The following is a 17679-nucleotide window of genomic DNA, read 5'->3' as shown; positions in this document are numbered from 1 at the left end:
GGCTAATTTTTGTATTTTTAGTAGAGACGGGGGTTTCACCATGTTGGCCAGGCTGGTCTCGAATTTCTTTTTTTTTTTTTTTTTTGAGACACAGTCTCGCTCTGTCACCCAGGCTGGAGTGCAGTGGCACGATCTCGGCTCACTGCAAGCTTCACCTCCCAGGTTCAGGCCATTCTCCTGCCTCAGCCTCCCGAGTGGCTGGGACTACAGGCGCCTGCAACCACGCCTGGCTAATTTTTTGTATTTTTAGTAGAGACGGGGTTTCATTGTGTTAGCCAGGACGGTCTCAATCTCCTGACCTCGTGATCCGCCTGCCTCGGCCTCCCAAAGTGCTAGGATTACAGGCGTGAGCCACCACACCCAGCAATGGTCTCGAACTTCTGACCTCAGGGGATCCACCCGCCTCCGCCTCCCAAAGTGCTGAAAGTACAGATGTGAGCCACCGTGCCTGGCCAAAATCAGGATTTAACACCAGGCAGCCTAATACTAGAACCAGTCCATCACTAAATCCATCCCCCTTTAAATCCCTGTTCCACACAATTTGGCAGCAACCTATCTGAAACACAAATCTGACTATATCCCTTGTTTGTAACGTAGGCCTGCCTGCATATCATATCCTCTGTAACATGACTCCTGTCTACCTTCCTGGCCAGGTCTCCAAACACTCTCCAGGATTCACTTGATACTGCCACTATAGAAACGCCAAAGAGACCATCCTTCTCTACTTGTTGGTCCTTCCACCAAAATGCCCCTTCACCTTACCTTTCTGGAGAAATCCTGCTTATCCTTCAGAACTTCCTCCATGAAACCTTTCCTGACCATTCTTTTCCCTATCCCTCTGCAGGCAGCGGAGTAAATCCTGTCACTCCTCTCAGAAGCTGTGTGAGTTAGGGCTTGGGCAAGTTATTTTGTTTTAGTTTTATCATTTGTAGAATGGACATACTAAGAGTATATACTTCATAAAATTGTTGTAAGGATTAAATGAGATGTAAAATAAGCACTTAGCATGTAAGTATTCATGCTAAGTATTCAAAGTATGCTAAGTAAGTAAGTAAGACACACAGTAAGTATTCAAAATACTAGGACCCGGGGCGGCTCACACCTGTAATCTCAGCACTTTGAGAGGCAATGAGGGCACATCACTTGAACTCAGTTCAGGGGTTCGAAACCAGCCTGGGCAACATAGCAAACCCTGTCTCTACAAAAAATACAAAAATTAGCTGGGCACAGTGGCTTGAGCCTATAGTCCCAGCTACTCAAGAGGCTGAGGTGGGAGGATCACTTGAGCCCAGGAAGTTGAGGCTGTAGTGAGCCATGATTACACCACTGCATTCCAGCATTCCAGCATTCCAGCCTGGGGAGCAGAGACCCTGTATCAAAAAAAAAAAAAAAAAAAAAAAAAGGCCAGGTGCGGTGGCTCATGCCTGTAATCCCAAAACTTTGGGAGGTCGAGGCGGGCAGATCACTTGAGGTCAGGAGTTCAAGACCAGCCTGGCTAACATGGCAAAACCCCATCTCTAATAAAAATACAAAAATTAGCCAGGCATGGTGGTGCGCGGCTGTAGTCCCAGCTACTTGGTAGGCTGAGGCACAAGAATCGCTTGAACACAAAAGGTGGAGGTTGCAGTGAGCTGAGATCACACCACTGCACTCCAGCTTAGGCAACAGAGCAAGATCTTGCCTCAAAACAAAAACAAAACAAAAAACCATGGCCGGGCGCGGTGGCTCACACCTGTAATCCTAGCACTTTGGGAGGCTGAGGCAGGCAGATCGTCTGAGGTCAGGAGTTCAAGACCAGCCTGGCCAACATGGCGAAACCCCATCTCTACTAAAAGTACAAAAATTAGCCCGGCGTGGTGGCAGTCACCTGTAATCCCAGCTACTGAGGTGGCTGAGGCAGGAGAATAGCTTGAACCCAGGAGGCGGAGGTTGCACCGAGTCGAGATCTCGCCACTGCACTCTAGCCTGGGCGACAAGAGTGAGACTCTGTCTCAAAAAGAAAAAAAACAAAACAAAACACAGGCCAGGAGCAGTGGCTCAAGCCTGCAATCCCAGCACTTCGGGAGGCCAAGGTGGGTGGATCACTTGAAGTGAGGAGTTCAAGACTGGCCTGGCCAACATGGTGAAACACCATCTCTACCAAAAATACAAAAATTAGCGGGGCATGGTGGCACATGCCTGTAATCCCAGCTACTCAGTAGGCTGAGGCAGAATCACTTGAACCCAGAGGTGGAGGTTCCAGTGAGCCAAGATCACACCACTACACTCCAGCCTGGGTGACGAAGTGAGACTCTATCTCAAAAAAAAAAAAAAAAAAAAAAAAAGCAACTATTATTAATTACTTGTCCCTATTCCTCTGTATAGCTAGACCAGCACTGCTGCAAGTTTAATACTGTAATATGATTTCTTCATGTGTAGATCACTACTACAATGTAATCTGCCTTAAAGAGGCAGCCACATACCATTTACCTTGTATTTTAGCACAATGCCAGGAATATTGTGGACACCTATTAAGTAACTGGACTGTTTAAATACTACCCACCTTTCAAGGCCCAGTTAAATTTCCATTTCCACCACTTATGTTTACCTAATGAGTCCAGATTTTCTCTTCTCAGAATTCTACTACCTGACTAACCATATGCTATCTTGCATTATATGTAGAAGTGTCTCTATTAGGTTACATGTTCCTCTAGAGCAGAAATGACCTCTTACACTGTTTATCTGGCCAAAAACAGCTTATTTTTCCAACTGCAAAGCGAGTATTCAACAGTCACTTGGGACTTAAAATACTGCAGCCCAACCATGGGAGGTCCCACCTTATCTTTACTAGTGCAATCATCTGTCTTTAATAAAATTCAGCTAACAGCTTATCTCCTGACTCTCCTTCCCTTAGCTTAGCTATTGGAACTCTGCTTAGAACTATAAATCTGCCTATATTTGTGTGCTACTGTCATATCTCAGGTTCCCCAGGGTGGAACAGATCTTTCTTTTTAATCTCTCTCAAGACCCAGTAGAGGGCATTATACAGACGAGGGCTGCTTGTGTGGGTGCTGTTGGCTCACTGTGGATATATCCTCAATGGCAACTCTCCGAGTTATTTTTCTTTGCCTTTGATATGCCCAGCCCACACCAGCTTAAAATAAAAGCTGTTGGACAGTAATGGTGACTTCATCCCTGCCACCTTGCATATTAGATGGCTCAGCTTAGAGGCTTGTCAGCACAATCATATTGGAGGAGTGGAAGAACCTTTGATTCAACTCTTTGGGATAAAGACTTTAGAATACATCTAGCTAAAATAATGAGCAGGAATAACTATCAGAAGCACTGCAGAATCAGTTTGCTTTGCTCGTCTAGCCCTATAGTACGGGAGTGAAGGAGATGGATTGGCAAGTTTTAAAATGAAATACATCCTGCCAAGTGTGCAGTGGTGAAGAACTAAAAGGAAAAAAAAAGGCTAAGGAGTAACATGAAATACAGATAGCCCCAAACATTTTTGGCATCCCAGGCTTCTTAAGGCCACAAATTAAAATTGAGGACCAGGGAAGCCAGGAATAGTGGGAAGAAATAATATAAAAGCCTAAGATACTAACTCAAGCTCTTCAGCTAACTAGCTTTTCTACTTTACAAGTAACTTATCTCTATACCTTAACTTCCTCACTTGTATTAAAATGAAATTGCACTAACTGCTGGGTGTAGTGGCTCACACCTGTAATCCCTGCACTTTGGGAGGCTGAGGTGGAAAGACTGCTTGAGGCCAGGAGTTCAGGAGCAGCCTACACAACAAAACGAGATCCTGTCTACAAAAGAAAGGAAGAAAATATATTCTCAGCCAGGCGCAGTGGCTTATGCCTGTAATCCCAACACTTTGGGAGGCTGAGATGGGAGGAGTGCTTAAGCCTGTGTTCTGAGACTCACCTGGACAACATGGTGAATCCTCATCTCTACAAAAAATAATTAGCCAGCTGTGGTGGCGTGTGCTTGTAGTCCCAGCTACTTGGGAGGCTGAGATGGGAAGATTACTTGAGCCCAGGAGGTTGAGGCTACAGTGTTTGTACCCTGCACTCCATTCTAGGCAACTGAGAAAGATCCTACCTCTAAAAAAAAAAGAAATTGAATGATCCCACATTCAGCCTCACAGACCTCACCTCATTCCCCAGCTGGCAAATACAAACCAGGGATAACACACTCAGGAGGAAATCATGGGATGGCTCACTAACTCCACCACAATAAACACCATTAACTTGTGTCTCTAGTTGGAGTTTGTACTTGTTTTATTTTTTTTAGATGGAGTCTCGCTCTGTCGCCCAGGCTGGAGTGCAATGGCACAATCTTGGCTCACTGCAAACTCTGCCTCCTGGGTTCAAGCGATTCTCCTGCCTCAGCCTCCCAAGTAAGTGGGATTATAGGCATGTGCCACCACGTCCGGCTAATTTTTGTATTTTTAGTAGGGACGAGGTTTCACCATGTTGGCTAGGCTGGTCTCAAACTCCTGACCTCAAGTGATCCACCCATCTTGGCCTCCCAAAGTGCTGGGATTACAGGCATGAGCCACCGTATACCCGCTGGAGTTTGTTTCTCCTTTGGTAACCTTTCTTTTGTACATTACATTCACAGGCAGCTTTTAACTTCTTTCAGTAGCAGGTTTCCAGCAATGCAGACTGGGACATCATGAGGAAAGAAATCACTCTGCCTCCTGCTGGCCACCAGCAGAAAGACTTGAGTTTCTTTTGGCTTATTACAAAGAAATAATATATTTCTTTCGGTTTGTCACATTTCTCCCTCACAAACATGGGAACTTGAAAAGGAATGGAAGACAGAGGGAAAAAGGAGAATGGGCCTCCTTTTTCGCTAAGCCTAGACTAGGCTTAGGTGTCAAGAAACCATTTAGATCAAATGCCTTAAATGCCTCATCTTGTGAGCCACAAACTGAGGTTGATGCAACTTCTACATTAGCTACAGAAACAAGGTTCATACCAACATTCCTGCTCCCTTTCCCTAAGTGATGGTATGGGGGAACTCAGCCACATCTCACATTAACAACGTCTTCAGTATTGTTTTCTTCCCCCTCCCAAACCCCAATAAAACACACCAACTGCTTCAGAGTATTTCTGGGTTGGGTTTTTTCATGGGTTTTTGTTTTGTTTATTTTGAATACTGAAAAAGTCCTTTGGGCTCTGTGGGGTTCCCCACGCTCACAACTCCTTTCTCCCACACTCACTGCCCTTCTCCCCACAGCAAATCTATTTCAAGAACAGTACTTTTTAAAATGATTAATGTTGAGTTCTCAACTAGCTCTGCAGAACCAGAGGAGCTGTTTGCATCTGTCTGTGCGGATGGAGTTTCTTTTATCTGACACCAGGTCTCCAACTACACTGAAACAAGGCATTTATCTACAGAGCTCAACTAGAACCCCTTTTCATTAGGCTACTCCACTTCCTTCCCCTCACACCTACCCCACAACAGCCACGTGGTTAAGAAGATGGATAGTCAGGAATGTTTTTACCAACTCCAAGCCATAATTCATCCTCCTCCATGTCTCCCACCCCACCCTTTCAACCCCACCCCCACCCCCAGAATTTGAGATTTCTCCCAACTGTTATTTGGAAAAAAGGTAAAACAAAAAAGGTTCAAGGTCTTGGTGCTCAGCCCAAGGGGCTCCATGTGCTGGGACACCAACAGGCAAGGGCTTCTGCCTCTCCAGCCCGCACCCGAGCCACCTCCTGACCCCTGGCTGCAAAAGCAGGAAGGGGCAGGAGCCAGCACAGGACCCAGGTGGGTTTGGGGGGGGGGGGGGGGGGAGCGTCTCAGGATCTGGCAGAGCCCCGGGCAGCATCATTCAACTTGGCCACTGCGGACGAACACAGAAGAAAAAAAAAAAACACTGTCAAGTAATAGGGGAAAAAAACCCTGAACTCCATCCCAGTCTCTACCCCATGATTCCTCCACATTTAACAACCATTAGGCTACCTGGCATGTCTCAATCCTATCCATAAGGGAGTTGCAAAAAAAAAATCAAAAAATAGAATTTCAGTCTTTTCCTATCCACGAAACAACATTATCTGCCTTTCTGGGATATCCATGGATAACAAACATAGAAAAACAATTCTTTAGATAAGATTAAAACAACTGGAGGTTTCCAGGTGGGTAAGCTGCCTGGCTCAGAGCAGGCTGTTTCAGAGGCATGGCCACAGCTACTTGCAAAGACTGAGGTAGCACAGTGGTGAGGTGGTGACTGTGTGGAGGCCAGAACCAGACCACACACATGCTGTTCTGAATGGATTTAATAATCTAGGTTTAATCAAAGCAATTTGCATTTGGATTTTGGAATGACCCCTCCTTGCTAAGGAAGCTATGTACTTCATGCTGTGGAAACTGGCAAATACAGAATGTAGCTTATTTCTTTGTTTTCTTAGCCTTGAAGATGACCAGGTAGAGAGACAGAGTTAGACCAAAAGTTTTTCTGATTTCCCTGCTCCTCCTATTCCTTCCTACAAATCAGACTCATTGTGACCAGTAGTCTTGAGGACTCAAGCTGAATGGTAGAGAAGGCAGTTCAGACAGAAAAGAAAAAAAGTACAGAATTCGAGAAGATCAGAGATGAAGAAAACGTACAAAATTATATATATATTTATATATATAATAACATGACATATCTATGTACAACATGGCTGGGACAGTTGAAGAAACTATACAATGGTGTTCAGCATTTTCCCCTTCCCACATGGACTTTAAGGATGACAGCATGAGGAAATGGAGCAAGAAACACAAAAATTATATACAATTACAAGTGACAGTCAAGGAGTTTGGGGACCAGGGAGTCCAGGGATCCTGCTCTCTCCATTCCTTCCTCACCAACTTTTTCCTATCCAATTTGAATGACAGCCTGAACACTGAATGGCCAGTCAGGAGAAAAGCATATACACACCTCATCCCCCCACATGCACATCAGCAAGTCTATCAGTCATTCTCACTGGGCCAAATGTTTGGTATATCAGAATTTGTGATGTGAGAGGGCAAGAGGATTATAGAATCTTGCTCTCTTGAACATTAGTTCTCACCCTGGCCCTCTCTGTCATAACTAGCAAGTTGCATTCAATAAGATTCTAGCCAAGCTGGTGGTAACTAGATTGAAGATGGTGGTCACCTGCAACCCCTTTCCTCCACCTGTTCATGAGTCAGCATGGCTATCTCTCATCATAAAAGAGCTGGGTTGCTGAGTTCTGGGAATGCAGATTTCTCAGTCTTCCTCCTCTCCCTCCCTAACCCCTTTCCCCAGCTTCCTCCAAGGTGAATCATCTTCTAAGAACCTGCTCCTCCAGCCCTGCACGAGTACTCAGCCCCAGGGGCTAGCTCAGTTTACCCTTCTTCCTCTTTCCCTAACATATACCTGGCATCAGACTGCATCTGAAACATGGGTCAACATGTGTGCATGACTGAGCTTGTTTCCTCAGGCCTGCAGCTCTGCTGCCAGAGAAGCTTTTTAGCAGCTAAGGCCCAGAGGTAGGCTGGGAAAGTGGGCTGGGTCAGAGGCAAGCAGCTTCCATGGCTAGTTTCCTAAGTATTTTGTTTTGACCCTCAAGACTGTGATATCTATAAGGTTCTCTTGCCTGAATTTATAATCCCCAAACCCCAATTTACTCTCTCCTCATGTATCCCTCAAATGGTTCCCCTCTGTAGTACTTTCCCAGTATTACAGAGCAGAGGTTCACCACCCACGAGCCTTCCTCACTTTTAGTTTTACAATGAACAGTACGGAGTTTTTCTGCTGGCAGTTATGACTTCAGAATCAGAATCAATCTTACATACATTTAACTCTGTTTTACAGATGAGGAAACAGAAATCCAGAGAGGCTAAATGACTTAACCAAGGTTATACAACAGCTCTGCTGGGACTGAGTAGAGTGAGAACCCAGATATCTTGACTCCTAAACCAGTGCTCTTCCCACTATCCCATGATACTTTCAAAAGCAACATGCTGGAAAAGAGAGAGAAGGTGCCCATTTTCTGTGAATAATGTTCATTAATCTTTATATTATTTGAGAGCCAGAGCAAACTGTAAGAGATACTAAGTAATGGAGGCTAAAGGGGCACTGTAGTTTTAGGCAAGCAAGTCAATTTTTCTTTTTAAGGATTCTCTAAACCTGCCATAATGGAAACATGAAGCAACAGCAGCCTAAGGGACACAACACTTAGAAGCACAGAAAACATGTCTCATTCAATCTACCTTTCCCAACTATGTTAGGTTAGCCGTGGGATGTTAAACCTGCCAAATTATTCCCAAGGCTCAGCCTAATCAATTTTGGGACATTCTCTCCCAAAAGGAGAAATCACATCTCTCCAGTTTCTCACACAAAAAAAGCATTTGCAGCATTATCCAATCCTAGCCTTTCCTATTTCTGGGCCCTACCTGGACTACAGGGAGTGGGTTGAAGTGTCAATCTAACGAAATAAATAAACTTAGGGCCCCTTTTCAACCTACATTACCTTCTCAGCAGCCCCCAGCAGAATCACAGTCATTTCTGGCTAGCAAGCTGAGAAGATCTGACTAGGTGCCCATTTCATCCCTGCCTATAATATATAAAAGTCCAGTGGTTGAGGAAGGGGAGGAGAGGGGGGCTCAGGTTACCCCGCAAGCTTGCTGGTGACGAGCGAGGACTTTCTCTGGGGCAGATCCTGTGGGGTGGGGATGTGATCACCAGTCACCAGGTTCTTGTCTGGTCCTGCACTTGGCAGCTGCTTATTCTTCATCTTGGCTTTGGCCATGTTGTAGTCTCCTGAGTCAAAGTACTTTTGCTAAGAGATAAGAGGGAGGTTTAGGTGAGTGAGGCACTCTGGCCTTCCTCAAAAACAAGGAGACTCACATCTCACATCCATTACAAACCCTCACGCACACTCGGATCTTTCAAGAAGTCTTCCTTGATTAACCTCATGCATACACAGTTTAACATTAATTACATGTACTTATGTCTTCTCCCCAGTGTGTTCTGACTTTTTCAGGTACGTAAGCAGTTCCCCAGCTAGAGTATATAGTTTTGGAGTCAAGGGATACCCCATGCCATCCTTTGTACTCCAGTCAGTATAGGATTGTTCAACCAAAATCACTTATTCATAAAGGGTAACTGAGGACCTTACTGGCTACAGGGCAATAGCCTGGAACTGGAGAAACAGAAAAGAGCAAGGTATAGAGAAGGATAAATATGGGGCTATCCTAGGCACCAGGAGATCAACCACAAGCCAACAACCTCAAAATGATTATTCTCCCAGACCAGGAATAGAAACTGGGCCTGTTCATAAGGATAATGTATTTTCCTTCTGACTCTCACAGCTCCCACACATGTTCCATGACTGTGACAGCCTGCCCACGCCTGCTTTGCCTCCAGCAAGGTAAATGCAAATCAGCATCACATTATCATCTGTGACTAAGACTCAATAACTGGGATCCTCCACAGGGATGTTTCACCCTCCATTTCATCCACACAGAGAAGCACACTCCAATGTAATGATTTATAATCCTACAGTCATTGCAGAGGAGAGTAAGGGAAATAAAATTTTTTTTTTTTTTGAGATGGAGTCTCACTATGTCACCCAGGCTGCAGTGCAGTGGCACGATCTCGGCTCACTGCAAGCTCCGCCTCCCGGGTTCATGCCATTCTCCTGCTTCAGCCTCCCGAGTAGCTGGGACTACAGGCGCCCGCCACCACGCCCGGCTAAGTTTTTGTATTACTAATAGAGATGGGGTTTCACCATGGTCTCGATCTCCTGACCTCGTGATCCGCCCGCCTCGGCCTCCCAAAGTGCTAGGATTACAGGCATGAGCCACCACGCCTGGCCAAATTTTTTTTTTTTTTTCTTTTAAAAAGATAATATAATCCCTCAGTCAGCTTTAGGTACCTTTGGGAACTAAAAATCTGATCAGGAGCTACATGGCTATGAAAGTAGACTCCCTTGGCCAGGCGCGGTGGCTCACGCTTGTAATCCCAGCACTTTGGGAGGCCAAGGCGGGCGGATCACGAGGTCAGGAGATTGAGACCACGGTGAAACCCCGTCTCTACTAAAAATACAAAAAATTAGCCGGGCGTGGTGGTGGGCGCCTGTAGTCCTAGCTACTCGGAGAGGCTGAGGCAGGAGAATGGCATGAACCCGGGAGGCGGAGCTTGCAGTGAGCCGAGATTGTGCCACTGCACTCCAGCCTGGGCGACAGAGCGAGACTCCGTCTCAAAAAAAAAAAAAAAAAGAAAGTAGACTCCCTCTTGGTGAGGAGGACCACCCTCAACAAGAAAAATACATTTGTTGCAGAAGTATAATTAATGGCTGGTGCTCACTTCAAGGTTATGAAGAAATTGATTCATTTCAAGTTGAGGATTTATTTCTGTAGGAGAGATGGTTTGATCTTCTTCTGAAATGATGCATCCCAAAATTTATCTCTAATGCTTAAAAAGTGCACAATCCTAAAACCTCCAACATTCAAACAGGCAAATGCCTGGGGGCAGTCTGCATTTCAGTTTCTAACATCTTTCCCTCATTTCCCCACACACCCAAATGCTCCAAGTTAGGCCTTAATTTTCTACATGGGAAATCAGGAGGGAATTGATAGCACATCAGGGATTTACATTAATTTGACTTGCTCTTTTCAAATTTCAAATTCGTCTCTACTTCTGTTCAACAACAAAACCTCCAGAAAAGGATCCAGTAGAACCTCTACAGACTTCATTCCAAGAACCCCCTTTGGCTCCAAAGAAAGAGGGTAAGAGACTATGCCCCATACCCCTTTCTGGAGTCTCTTCATGAGGAAGTCGGAGCCTCCAGGCTTTTGTCCTAGGCTTGGGTATTTGGCCTTTAGCTTTGCCTCTTCAGCTCTCTCGGGGAGAATACCTTCTTTCTCCTGCGTGTCCTGGAGAAAAAAACGAGCCAAATAAAATTAAAGACTGAGAAACAACTGCTTCTCATATCTGATAACAATTATACTATCAACTTCTCCTGGAGATCCACCCACTTGTAAATATGCTATCTCTACTCTGCTGTTAAAGCTAGACCTTTGTTAAAATCCCTAAAGCTCAAGATGACTATTGTGAGAAGAAAAAGACAAGCTGCTTCTAACACTCCACCCAAGGAACCACCCAGAGACCTGTGCGTATTGGGCTAAAGGTAATACTAAACACAATACTTTAATCAAAGAGTGGGCCATATCACTCAGCACAAATGCTAAGAAAGACAAAGAGAAAAAAGAGCTAGCAGGGCTTCTGGTGACAGAGGATGAGTAGCAGGGTTCCCTAGGCTATCCTACATGTCACATGAAAATAAAAAAAAAAAATAATTTGGGGCTGGGAGCAGTGACTCATGCCTGTAATCCCAGCACTTTGGGAGGCCGAGGCGGGTGCATCACTTGAGCTCATGAATTCACTACCCGCCTGGGCAATATGTTGAAATGCCATCTCTACGACAACAAAAAATAGTTTGCTAAATGTTTCCTCCTTATTCATTTCTTTTTCTTTTTTAAAATTGCTACACAACAAAGCAGTTCCTTCCTTATTCAAGGTCTAAGCCACCTGTAAGATCTCCCTGTGGAGGAGGCTATGTGGCCTTCTCCAAAGATCTCTACCTGAGTAATGGCACAGGCTTGCTTCAACATTTCCACAAATATTATGGTAGCAAGCTGATAAACAGAGAGGAAAATGATACCGTTTTTAACCTCAGGAAAACAAAGATACAGTAGACTCACTAGTATTTACCCACCAGCTTTCATCAAAAAAATCAATACCTACCCTGGTGGTGCAGGGGCTCTCACTACTGTAGTCGATCTCTTTTTGTTTCTTGTGGTCCCTGCTGCCCTTTAGTGACTTTTTGAAAAGATATGAAGTCAACGTATGGCTCTTTTTAGTGGAATTATATTCCTTTCTCTTGAAAATTACGCATAGATATAACACCAAGTGTATTTAATGAGTGCCTGAACCCAGTACTAAATTTTAAAAGTCAAATACAAACCCCAATAAGGGGTTTATTTGGCGTTAGTGTTTCCATCACGGAATCGCAGGTGCACTAAATCCCTGCCTTGGAAGTCTAGGGGAAGAGAGTAGTGTCTTTCTCACGACCCTGTCGGCGTCTTTTCCAAGATTAATAACCATGATTCTGTTTGGAACTCTAGCCCTCTTCAGTCTTGTTGAGTCCTCATTGAAGGTGAGCAATAGACCATCCTTAGCTACTAAAATAGGTCTCTTGAGAAAGTTGCCGCCTTATAAACTAGCCATCATAATAATTACACTTCTTCCCTCCCCCAATACTGTTTTTTTTTTTTAAACGTCTTTACCTCGACCCCTATCTTTGCTGACTGAGGCTGCGGGCCCCAGCCTGGTTGCTGGGTCACTTACCTCTACAAACCAATAATACACATCACACCCAAGACCACCAGCCATCCCCTTTGCATTCACCGTCTTTCCAACCACCCGCCCCGCGTCCATGCTCGGCCAATTATAGCACAGCGTCCAAGGTTTGAGCGGTAGGCAATTGGCCAATCAGGAAGAGTAGAGTATTGAGTGACAAACGACCCAACTAACCAGCGCCAAAGCAGCAGGTCGTGTTTAAGCTCACCCCGCGTGACGCAAAAAGTGGCCAACCCCTGCGGAGCCTGAGACCATGGCGACCAATCCGCACTGGTGGGAGACCGTCTCCCGCCCCATCACGGTCTCCCCAGCTCGCCCGCCCGCACCTCCTCCACTTCACCTGCTTCTCCTCGCCGGTCTCCTCCGCAGGGTTCTCTTCTTCTTGCTTCTGGGACATGGCGGGACCGGGACTGTGGAGTGTAAGGGGCCCGGGAAGGCAACTGGAGAAGGGAAGGGGGAGGGGAAACGGGGACAACCTGCGCTGCTGCTTCGGCTCCTGTCACTAGGGTTGCTCAGTCAAAATGGCGGCCCTTGCCCATGACGTTGCGACCGCCCCTTCCTTTGAGAGCCAGTGGGAGTGAGGTAGATGGGGCAATGACGTAACGATCTACCAATAGTCGCCGTCTAAAGGTGGGCTCTATAGAGGCGACCGGCAAGCTGGAACACCAACCTGGAAAGAGAGTGAGCCACAAGGACCAATTGGAAGCCTGTAGGGGATATCGGGGGCGGGGCTGCTGGCCGTGGTATTTTTGCAGCTTTGGTGGACTCCGGCTTCCTTCACTCCAGCCCCCCGCGTCCGAGAGACTTAGCGGGGCGTCAAACTGTAGAGCGGAAGGATGGAACCTTTTATTCTCAGGTGGAGAGGATTAAGCTTTGCGGTGGTAGCAGAAAATGATGGAGCTCCAGAAAATAATTTGGAGGTCAGATTCGATTTTAAAATAGTACTAACAGGCCGGGTGCGGTGCCTCACGCCTGTAATCCTAGGCTTTGGGAGGCCGAGGTGGGCGGATCACCTGAGGTTAGGAGTTCGAGACCAGCCTGACCAACATGGTGAAACACCCCCCCCTCTACTAAAAATACAAATAGTAGCCGGGCGTGGTGGCAGGCGTTTGTAATCCCAATTACTTGGGAAGCTGAGGCAGGAGAATCGCTTGAACCCTGCAGGCGGAGGTTGCAGCGAGCCGAAATCGCGCCACTGCACTCCAGCCTGGGCGACAGGACGAGACTTTGTCGCGAAAAATAAAAATAAAATAAAACGGTACCAGTGGTATTACGATGTGTCACTTGGCCTGTGGAAGGGAGAGACTGAGTCTCAACCCGAGTTGTCTTGCAAAACACTAATGGCTTACGTTCCGTAATTTAACTCTTATGTGTAGTTTTTATATTCCATCAGGGTGATCCCTTGGGGACTAAGCTCCTTGAAACAAGGAGGACAGTGTAAGTATGTGGTAAACATTTAGTAAATACGGTTAATACTACTTAACCTGTCCAGAATTACAGTTTAACATTTCCTGGGCGTCTGTCTGTATGTGGATGGTACTGTGTTAGTTGGCGGGGTACATATGTAATAAGGCAGTCTCTGCCCTTAGAAAGCTTACAGGCCTGGCTGGGCGCGGTGACTCACACCTGTAATCCCAGCTCTCTGGGAGGCCTAGGCGGGCGAATCACTTGAGGTCAGGAGTTCGAAACCAGCCTGGCCAACATGGTGAAACCCTGTCTCTACTAGAAATACAAAACAAGGCTGGGCGCGGTGGCCCACGCCTGTAATCCCAGCACCTCGGGAGGCCGAGGAGGGTGGATCATGAAGTCAGGCGATAGAGACCATCCTGGTCAACATGGAGAAACCCCGTCTCTATTAAAAATACAAAAATTGGCCGGGCGCGGTGGCTCACGCCTGTAATCCCAGCACTTTGGGAGGCCGAGACTGGCGGATCACGAGGTCAGGAGATCGAGACCATCCTGGCTAACACGGTGAAACCCCGTGTCTACTAAAAATACAAAAAAAATTAGCCAGGCGCGGTCGCAGGCGCCTGTAGTCCCAGCTACTCGGGAGGCTGAGGCAGGAGAATGGCGTGAACCCGGGAGGCGGAGCTTGCAGTGAGCCGAGGTCGCGCCACTGCACTCCAGCCTGGGTGAAAGAGCGAAGCTCCGTCTCACAAAAAAAAAAAAAAAAAAAAAAAAAAAAAAAAAAATTAGCCACGCGTGGTGGCGTGCGCCTATAGTCCCAGCTACTCAGGAGCCTGAGGCAGGAGAATCGCTTTTACCTGGGAGGCGGAGGTTGCAGTGAACCGAGATCGCATCTCGCCACTGAACTCCAGCCTGGGTGACAGAGTGAGAGTCCGTCTCAAAAAAAAAAAAAAAAAAGAGTGGCAGATAAGAATTGCTCTTTATGGAGATTAATTTGGTGGTAATGAATAAAAAGACCAGAATTCCAAGCAGAAAACTACCAGAGATGAACAGTCTAGCCGAGTCCTCTGCAAACGTTAGGTGGGAGATAATTAGGATTTAACCTAGAAACGTGGTAGTTAAGAATAGAAAATAGTGAACCTAACCAAGAGAGTCTGTGACAATGGAATCCACTAGACTAGCAGCTGATTGAACAGAGAATGAGAAGACTGTGTGCCTCAAGGTGATTATTTATAGAAACAATAAATTCAAGAAGAGGAGTCAATTTGGGAATGGAACTGAAAAGCAGACAGAATGAGGCATTCAGTTTTGAAAATACGGACTTTTTTTTTTTTTTTTTTTTTGAGACAGAGTCTCGCTCTGTCACCCAGGCTGTAGTGCAGTAGCACAATCTCGGTTCCCTACAACCTCCGCCTCCCGAGTTAAAATGATTCCCCTGCCTCAGCCTCCCGACTACAGGTGCGCGCTACCATGCCCGGCTAATTTTTGTATTTTTAGTAGAGACAGAGTTTCGCCATGTTGGCCAGGCTGGTCTCAAACTCCTGAACTCAGGTGACCTGCCTGTCTCGGCCTCCCAAAGTGCTGGGATTACAGGCATGAGCCACCGTGCCTGGCCTGAAAACATGGACTTTATTAAAAGCGAATGAACCATTTGGTGGAGACATCCAGGCAATGAAGACTTAGGATAAATGACCTCTAAGATCTCCATATCTGAAATTTTAGGGTTCTAGGAAATGTAAGTGTGGGAGTTTGTGAGAAAAGTAGAGGCTAAAGATGTACAAATTTTGGACTTTTTCACATAAATGTAAGTAAAGTTGTGGAAGTTGATGGGATCACAAAGGAGAATGTAGGAAAAAAGGAGGTTCCAGTCAGGTGCGGTGGCTTACACCTGTAATCCCAACACTTTGGATGGTCAAGGTGAGAGGATCACCTGAAGCCAGGAGTTTGAGGTTACAGTGAGCTATGATCATGCCATTGCACTCCAGCCTAGGCAACAGAGTGAACCCATCTCTTAAAAAAAAAAAAAAAAAAGTCCCAAGACAGAAACGTGGGGAAAAGTTGGCAAAAGACATACAGACAAATGATCCAAGTGGTAGGGAGAGAATTAGAAGAGAGAAGAGCCATGGAAAGCAAATGAAGAAAGGGAGGGCAGGTTGTCAATGTTAAATGTGATACAGAAATTAAAGATGGAGGTGATAGAGGTCAATCACAAGACGTTAAGGAGCGAGGAGGTGGTACCAATATTGAACAGTGGTAGCAATATTTACCAGTAAAGCAAGGAAAAGGGCAGAGCTGTAGCAGCAGATTTTCTTTTGGGGAATAGGCAAGACTCAAGCATGTTTTTAGAAAAGGCGAATGACGCTGGATGCGGTGGCTCACGCCTGTAACCTCAGCACTTTGGGAGGCTGAGGTGGGCAGATCACGAGGTCAGGAGTTCGAGACCAGCCTGACCAACATGGTGAAACCCCGTCTCTACTAAAAATAAAAAAATTAGCCAGGCTGGTGGCATGCACCTGTAATCCCAGCTATTCAGGAGGCTGAGGCAGGAGAATCACTTGAACCCAGGAGGCAGAGGTTGCAGTGAGCTGAGATCGTGCCACTGCACTCTAGCCTGGGCGACAGAGTGAGACTCCATCTCAAAAATAAATAAATAAATAAATAAAAATAAAAGGCCGGGCACGGTGGCTCACGCCTGTAATCCCAGCACTTTGGGAGGCCAAGGCGGGCGGATCACGAGGTCAGGAGATCGAGACCATCCTGGCTAACACACGGTGAAACCCCGTCTCTACTAAAAATACAAAAAATTAGCCGGGCGAGGTGGCAGGCGCCTGTAGTCCCAGCTACGCAGGAGGCTGAGGCAGGAGAATGGCGTGAACCCTGGGGGGCGGAGCCTGCAGTGAGCCGAGATCGCGTCACTGCACTCCAGCCTGGGTGAAAGAGCAAGACTCCTTCTCAAAAAAAATAAAAAATAAAAAATAATAAAAAATAAATAGATAAATAAATATAAAATAGAAAGAAGGAAAAGAAAAGGGGAATGAGCTAATTGAGAGAGAAAAACTAAAAAATGTAATTATTTACTTTACAGAGGCAATAATGGCTGGGCGCGGTGGCTCACTTCTGTAATCCCAGCACTTTGGAAGTCTGAGACAGGTGGATCACCTGAGGCCAGGAGTTTGAGACCAGCCTGGCCAACATGGTGTAACCCTGTCTCTACTAAAAATACAAAAATTAGCCAGATGTGGTGGTGGGCACGTGTAATCCCAGCTACTAGGGAGGCTGAGGCAGAAGAATGGCTTGAACCTGGGAGGCAGAGGTGGCAGTGAGCCAAGATGGGGCCACTGCACTCCAGCCCAGGAAACAGAGCGAGACCCTGTCTCCAAATAAATATAAATAAATAAATAAAGAGGCAATACTGAAAGAATTAAAGTCTCAGAGAAAGTTAGTAGGTCAAGAGGGAGAGAGGCAGACAGGTTGACTTTGGCAACTGTAAAGGAAGAGTGGGAGCTCAAATGTATAGAGATTTTGAGTGGCTAAACATTTAGGAAAGTCACATTGAATGGACTTGTTTTTCTGAGTATGGTCAATCGTTTGAAAATAAAAAGGGCTGGGCGCGGTGGATCACCTGAGATCAGGAGTTCGAGACCAGCTTGACCAACATGGAGAAACCCCGTCTCTATTAAAAATACAAAATTAGCCGGGAGTGGTGGTGCACGCCTGTAATCCCAGCTACTTGGGAGGCTGAGGCAGGAGAATCACTTGAACCCGGGAGGTGGAGGTTGCAATGAACTGAGATTGCACCATTGCACTGCAGCCTGGGCAACAAGAGCGAAACTGCATCTCAAAAAATAAATAAATAAATAAATAAAAAGGATGGGGGTGAGATAGAGGATCTAGGA

General features: G+C 46.1%; 1 protein-coding gene across 2 annotated transcripts; it reads right to left on the bottom strand.

Annotated features, from left to right (window-relative positions):
- Positions 1 to 5105: 5105 nt before the first annotated feature.
- Positions 5106 to 12927, bottom strand: ENSA (endosulfine alpha). Of its 2 annotated transcripts, none has more exons than XM_003259181.4 (4): positions 12717 to 12927; positions 10765 to 10890; positions 8626 to 8792; positions 5106 to 5848 (listed from the first exon to the last, which is right to left on the bottom strand). In XM_003259181.4, exons 1-4 carry the CDS (start codon positions 12771 to 12773, stop codon positions 5833 to 5835), a joined length of 366 nt encoding a protein of 121 aa, XP_003259229.1. In that variant the 5' UTR covers positions 12774 to 12927; the 3' UTR covers positions 5106 to 5832. The 2 variants fall into 2 exon arrangements, with proteins under 2 accessions (XP_003259229.1, XP_003259233.2); XM_003259185.4 differs by lacking the exon at positions 12717 to 12927 and adding an exon at positions 12365 to 12459.
- Between the last annotated feature and the right edge of the window lie 4752 nt (positions 12928 to 17679).

Source organism: Nomascus leucogenys, chromosome 12 (assembly GCF_006542625.1).
Source record: "Nomascus leucogenys isolate Asia chromosome 12, Asia_NLE_v1, whole genome shotgun sequence".
Lineage (NCBI taxonomy): Eukaryota > Metazoa > Chordata > Mammalia > Primates > Hylobatidae > Nomascus > Nomascus leucogenys.
Note: the sequence above shows the minus strand (reverse complement) of the source record. Positions and strands in the feature narration are given on the sequence as shown.

Excerpts from the sequence above, each read along its gene's own strand:
- ENSA (XM_003259185.4), bottom strand. The coding sequence starts at position 12,454 with ATGGACGCGGGGCGGGTGGTTGGAAAGACGGTGAATGCAAAGGGGATG. Across the intron at positions 10,891-12,364 it reads TGTATTATTGGTTTGTAGAG|GACACGCAGGAGAAAGAAGG; the intron begins GTAAGTGACCCA and ends TTTTTTCTCCAG. Across the intron at positions 8,793-10,764 it reads TGAAGAGACTCCAGAAAGGG|CAAAAGTACTTTGACTCAGG; the intron begins GTATGGGGCATA and ends CTTATCTCTTAG.